This window comes from Microcaecilia unicolor, chromosome 8 (genome assembly GCF_901765095.1).
Source record: "Microcaecilia unicolor chromosome 8, aMicUni1.1, whole genome shotgun sequence".
NCBI classification, from domain to species: domain Eukaryota; kingdom Metazoa; phylum Chordata; class Amphibia; order Gymnophiona; family Siphonopidae; genus Microcaecilia; species Microcaecilia unicolor.
In genome coordinates this window covers 97,579,222-97,585,410 of record NC_044038.1, presented here as the reverse complement: position 1 = coordinate 97,585,410, position 6,189 = coordinate 97,579,222, and the positions used below count along the sequence as shown (strand labels likewise).

The 6,189-nt window shown below is 45.9% G+C and overlaps 1 protein-coding gene across 1 annotated transcript; it reads left to right on the top strand.

The window, feature by feature from the left end:
- The first annotated feature begins 4,917 nt into the window (after positions 1-4,917).
- LOC115476309 lies at positions 4,918-5,876 on the top strand. The gene is made up of 2 exons (XM_030212606.1): positions 4,918-5,252; positions 5,319-5,876. The coding sequence occupies exons 1-2, from the start codon at positions 4,927-4,929 to the stop codon at positions 5,830-5,832; spliced, it is 840 nt and encodes a 279-aa protein (XP_030068466.1). The 5' UTR covers positions 4,918-4,926; the 3' UTR covers positions 5,833-5,876.
- The last annotated feature ends 313 nt before the right edge of the window (positions 5,877-6,189 follow it).

The window sequence follows — 6,189 nt, the reverse complement described above, 5'->3', positions numbered from 1 at the left end:
TTGAACACACAGTTCTTATACTTGATACTCTAGGGCCTTCTTACCCCAGCCAGCTTCCTCCTTGGTAACACACAGTTCTAGACACCAGTCCAAAGGGCTCAGCCAGTACTTCTCATGGGGATCCTTCTGCTTCAGCTACCAGCTCTCTTCTGCAGCAGCTAGCTCTCCTCTCTCCCTCACACTCTGGTGGGGTCTTAAGTGGTTAATGGCTAAACAGGACCCAGCCCATAACCTGCTGCACCTGTTTCTATCCCCAGGACTCTCCTCGGTCCTAGCGACCTCCTGCTATACACCCCTTACTGGCTCCCTTTAGTGACTCACCCAGCCCTTCTCCCTGGACATTTTAAGGGAACAGCGCCCTCTAGGGGCCTAACCAGGGTAGGACAGCCTCTTCCTTCTCACACTGTGCCTTCTTTCGGCTGGCTCGGTACCCTTGGGCTTCCAGGGTTTTCAAGAGGTAAAGGGTAGCTTCTGCACAGTCCGTGTACGTTTCCCGGGCCACCAACAGGTCGTCTACATACTGGACAACAGGCCCGTACTCGTACTGGTATGACTTCAGGTCTTGGGCAAGTTGCTCTCCGAAGAGAGTGGGTGAGTTCTTGAACCCCTGGGGGAGTCGGGTCCAAGTGAATTGCTGCTTGATCCCAGTTTGCAGGTCTTCCCATGTGAAGGCAAACAACTGTTGACTATCAGCGGCAAGAGGGATGGAGAAGAAGGTGTCCTTCAGATCAATGACACTGTACCACTTGGTTGGGCTAAAATGGAGTAGGGATTAGGTACAAGAGCAACGATATCCACAACCTGATTATTGACTTTCCTTAAGTCCTGAACTGGTCGGTACTCGGGGGTTCCTGGCTTCTGGTAGTTTTCAAGACTCCCTGTTGGAGGAGTTTCTGCAAATGCGGGGGTTTCTTCAGGGAGATGGATGAGGAGTAGGTTCAGGAGGGTAGGGTTCTTGACAGGCTTTCTTGGCTGCCTCGTCCGCCCGTTGGTTGCCCCGGGCTATGGAATCTGTCTTCCCTGTGTGGGCCCTACAGTGCATCACAGCGACTTTTCTTGGCTTCCACACAGCTTCAAGCAGGTGACAGATTTCAGTGGCATTTTCAAGCCCTCTTCCTTCCGCTGTCAAGAACCCTCAGGCGAACACTACACAATCAACAGGTCACCCACGTATGGACAACTGGTCCATATTCGATCTGGCACATCATCAGATCTCTGGCGGGTTGCTATGTCGAGCTGCATAGGGTATACTGTGTTTGGGGCTGGATGAACTTTAGGATCTTGTGTTTGCAACATGAGACAATACATGCGAGACCATAGAAATATGTCTTGAAACAATATCATACAGGAAACAATCAGTGGCTTCAGAGGCGTTACTGATGATGCCTATACCAAGTAAGCAAAAAGAAATCATTACAATTGACAATGAATAGCAATATTCCTATATGGACCACCAGTTTAAATGCTGGCCTAGAGTTTAGCAGTTTATCTAACAAAATGAGTTCAACCAAAATCTCCTTCCAGCATTGGTGCAACCTTAACAGAGTTGTTTTGGGATATAAAGGTTACAATTCTAAAAAGTTCATTGCAGTAATAAGCAACAACCCTGAGAACAGAGGAGAATGCGGTGGCCAGGTCTGTTTCAGGATTGGTAGACAGCAGGCCTTAACACAGACTGGTGCCATCAGTGATCTCAGTTCAAATGATGTCACGTCCTGCCTGCCAACTAAGGTGAGAGGACAATTTGATGAACCTGAAAAACAAGAAAGAGGACTCCAAACGATAAATCAATTAATCAGAAGGGCCTCTATGTAGGCCTCAGGGCATAAATGATAATAATTCACTCAATATCTGGTCAAACCTTTAACAAAATGCCATTAGCTTAATTCTATACTCAAATTTCATGCTTCTTTTGATAGGTAATACAGAATAAAATGAATTGCTATTCTGGCCTATCCCAAAGAGTATAGTCCTGTTCAAACACTTACACGTATATCCACTTCCACAACCCTTCTTTCTAACTTACTTTCGTAGCACATAATCATGTACTCCTGCCATGTGGTTATTCACACTATTCACACAACTTGCACATTGGCAGTAAATAACTTTTACAAGCTTCAAACATCTCAGTAACCTTTCAATGACTGGGACCTTGCTTCCATCTTCTTCACAATGTGATTCCCTACAATTCAAAACACATGGTTTAAATCTTTATCATGGTCACAAAGATGATTTTGGCAATGTAGGCAGGTGCCTAGAAATGTTCTATAGCAGAAAAAAACATTCTCATTCAAGATACATAAAAATGTTACATTTCTTAATCGGAACATTAGACTAGATTCCTTTACCCTGGAAGGGGGCAATATCTCTGGTGTCTCAATTACCCATGGTACAATAGCACAGATATATGGTTATCACAAGCATGATGAATTAAACACATTAAGTAGTTTAGTAGACAAACGGTTCCTTGCATAAATCACATTATTAAAACAAAAGTCTGTAATTGTTAGTCTTGTCTGTCTGTCCTGATTTAGACCGCAAGCTCCTTTGGGCAGGGACTGTCTCTCTACTTGTTCACTTGTCGCCACACAGTTCTTGTTGGATAACTCAATTTGAGAAAGAGGTCCTGTAGGGGTATTTCCCTGTGATCTAGCCTAAGCTGGTCTTGGCCTATACAAGCCTATGACATCTTGGTATAATAAGATGGCTGCTGCAACATCTCTGTGTCAGCAAGATCCAGCTTCAGCTTGTGGAAAATCACTGACAGGCTTGCTAAAGCCAAGGACAGTCTGTGTTCTAAACACCCCCTATCACCCTGAGAACGGAGTAGGGAGGCAGACATGGCTCCAGAAGTTACCATTCTCCAAGGTCACAAAACAAAGAACTCTTCTTGCCATGTACTGAACTGGACAAGATCCTGATTGGTTCCTACCGTCACCTGACAGAGAGGTACGGGGGAAAGTGGGAACAGAAGTAAGTTAGTGAGTCGGAGACCTTTGGAAGAGGGGCAACTGGTAAGAGGACCTGAGAAATCCAGCAAGGCTCGGGGAGCCAGAGACTTTGTATGATACCAACCTCGTGACCTGCATCCTGGTGCAAATACCTGTGGCAGAGATATTGGCTCTGATAACCAAAGGAGTGACGGGAACCTACGTGGGCTGATAAAGACCTGCACTACATAAGACACAGACAGCTAAAATAGCGTCTGGGGAGATTCTGCTCCGGTCTTATCTGAAGCCGTCATCACGACAGCGTGGTAAGATCACAGTGATATATTTCCTGGTCTGGGGTTAGGCAGTGGTTTTATCTAAGTACGACTGGTTTATGTCAGCTCTTGGTCAGAGAAGCAGCTAATGTGTATTTTGCATAAGATGTGATAAGTTTCATAAGGATTATTAGGTTATCATTTGTACTGTTCTAATCATTACCGTACTTAGTCTCAGGATAATCAGAGTGTAGTTTAGACAATATATTTTGGTAGTGCTCATATCAGTAAGGGATATCTTTTATTGCATAAGCTAGCGCAGAGTAGTTTCTATTTTCTTATCCATAATAAAGCTAATATATATCTATCTATCAGCTGTGTCTTTCTTTTTCACTCTACACACCAAAACACCTGGAGAGGTGCAGAAGCAAGATTCCTGTATCTCACCCTAGACAGAGCTAGTGAGTCTGTTAGGCAGACTTATGCATCAGGGAATCTTGGTATAAGTAATCTGTGGGTACTTGTTGCCCTAGGGTATTATTTATTTCACCCTACAAATGGGAGCTCGTGGCGGGTATCTCAAAAAGCTGAGGGAAAGAATCCGTTTGGTTTTTTTTTTCTGTAGAAAGAAAGAAATCCTAGCTGTATAGTTCTGAACTTTAAATTTCTCTCTCTGTGTGTGAATTGGAAAGTGTCTGTGAAGCGTGCTATAGACACTGGTAGTCGTAAATCTGCTGCTTCTGCCAGCTTTACGACCTAGCAGTGAGATAAGGTTTTTTTTTCAGTACTAGTTGTGTTACTTGCTAGCAGCTTTCAGTTCTTCAGTATGACGTCACCTAGCAATATGCTCTCCGCGCTAGAAGTCACTGTTTTGAAGTTTTAATTAGTGCAAGACAGTCTAATAAGGCAGTACCGGAGTATTCTATAAAACTCTCTGTTGCAATTGTTTAGGAAAACTCGCCTGAAAGTCACAAGGCATATGATTTTGTATTGCATTCAGTGTTGAAGGTTAAAAATAGATTGACTGTGGCAGCACTAGTGGAGCTCGGCTGTACCCTACTAGCTAAGAACGAAAGTGCAGCTTGTAGTACCTTTGACCTCCAAACTGAACTCCAACAACTGCGTGATGAAGTTAATGCTCTGAAAACAGAACGATGGATTTACAATTGAGGTTAGAGAGCATCACTTCTCAGGCAACGGCTGGAGGAGGGGAGGGTGCTTCAGGTCCACAGGGAAATGTTCCATGTTCCACTTGTGCAGTGTTGAAAGAAAAGTGTGCCGCCCTAGAGAAAGACAAAGAGCATTGGGAACTGACTGCCCAGTCCTTGGAGAAGGATATGAGGCAGAAAAATGATTCCCTTGCTTCTAAATCTTATCAATTGGAGGAGATGATGCAGACTTTAAGTTTGCGAAAGAAAGAAGCTGATCACTTTCACTCCCGGCAAGAGCAAGTGAGAGAAACATATGAGGATAGGATTACGGCCTTGAGTAGGGAGTTGAAACAGGAAAAAGGGAGTGTCCGCTCTGCCCGGCAGGCTTGGCACAAGGCAGAAGAAGGACAGGTGGAGTTATGGGAGAAGAATAATATGCTTTCACTACAGTTGTCACAGGCTCGGCAGGACAGAGAGATGTGTGTAAAGGCATTAACCCAGTATAGGACAGAACTAGATACGGTCCAGCAGGAGGTATTTGACTCTATGGAAGAGGCTACTGCTACACCCATGGAATCACAGAATAGGGCTGACTCTAGGTCGCCCAGTCCTATGCTAGAACAGTTCAAACTGCCTGAATGGTCCCCGAGAAATGAAGTAGAGCTGGAGCCTAACCCTTGTCAGTTGACAGCCCCACCCCGGTACAGTAGCCTAGCTCCCGAGACCTTCGACAGCATGCAGGAGCCTAGGCTCCGCCCAGTAAGGCCACAGAACACTGTGCAAATTGATGATGTTAACAGGACAGTTGCACCTAGGCCCCGCCCAGGAAGGTCACAGCTTATTGTGACACCTGAGGAGGGCACCGGTACAATTGGGCCTATGCTCCGCCCAGGAAGGTCACAGCTTATTGTGACACCTGAGGAGGGCACCGGTGCAATTGGGCCTATGCTCCGCCCAGGAAGGGCGCAGCTCACGGCACCTCTTGATGACATCAGCAGCACCACAGCACCACTGTTTAAGTCCCCTACTGGAGAGCAGCGGAACTCCACTCAGAGACACAAAGTCATTCCTTTATCTAGGGACCAGTATTCACAAGTAATGAAAACACTTCGGGCGATGATTACACCTTTTAAAGAGTCTTCTGAGGTGACAATCTACGCACATCTGGATAGCGTGCATGACCTTTTCAATTTCTTACAGGTTCAGGCCGACTCAGATAAAAGAGCTTTACTGCAGTGGACGTTTGCGACTGAGTGCCAAACGTATTTAAAGGCAATTTTGGCTGAGAGTAATGATCTCTCCACCGTGGAACAAGCGTTGAAAAAGCGGTATGGACTGTTTGCGGACCCCACCGAGGCCAAAAGGGCAGCATATAATATGCGCTGCGGGCCGAATGAGAGTCCACATGAATGGTCCTATCGCCTGAGGCGCACATTTTTCGATGGGGGGGGCGGACCCAGAGGCCAAAGAGCTTGAGTTTGGGGAATTTAGGAATCTTTTTGTTAAAGGTCTGCCCAATCAAATGAAAATGTCTCTAGCAGGAAAGAAAAGTGAACCTTTTTCCCTTCTGCTAAAGCAGGCGGAGGAGCTTTTTGATATGTGTCGCGAGCAGCCTGATGCGGCGACCACCCAAGTAGTTCCTAAGAATCGCAGCAAAGTGGCTCCACCTAGTGTTTGTGCTGTTACATCCACGCTTTCTCTGGAAAACAAGATGTCAAGTCCTTCTACACCCGCCCGGGTTGGCAATACCCAATCTTACCAGCAAAAGGGCACCACGCCTCCGACTGCGCCGGAGGGCCAACAACAGGACCCGAAAAGGAAGCGTTTTAACAA

Excerpts from the sequence above, each read along its gene's own strand:
- LOC115476309 (XM_030212606.1), top strand. The coding sequence starts at position 4,927 with ATGGAATCACAGAATAGGGCTGACTCTAGGTCGCCCAGTCCTATGCTA. Across the intron at positions 5,253-5,318 it reads CCTATGCTCCGCCCAGGAAG|GGCGCAGCTCACGGCACCTC; the intron begins GTCACAGCTTAT and ends CCGCCCAGGAAG.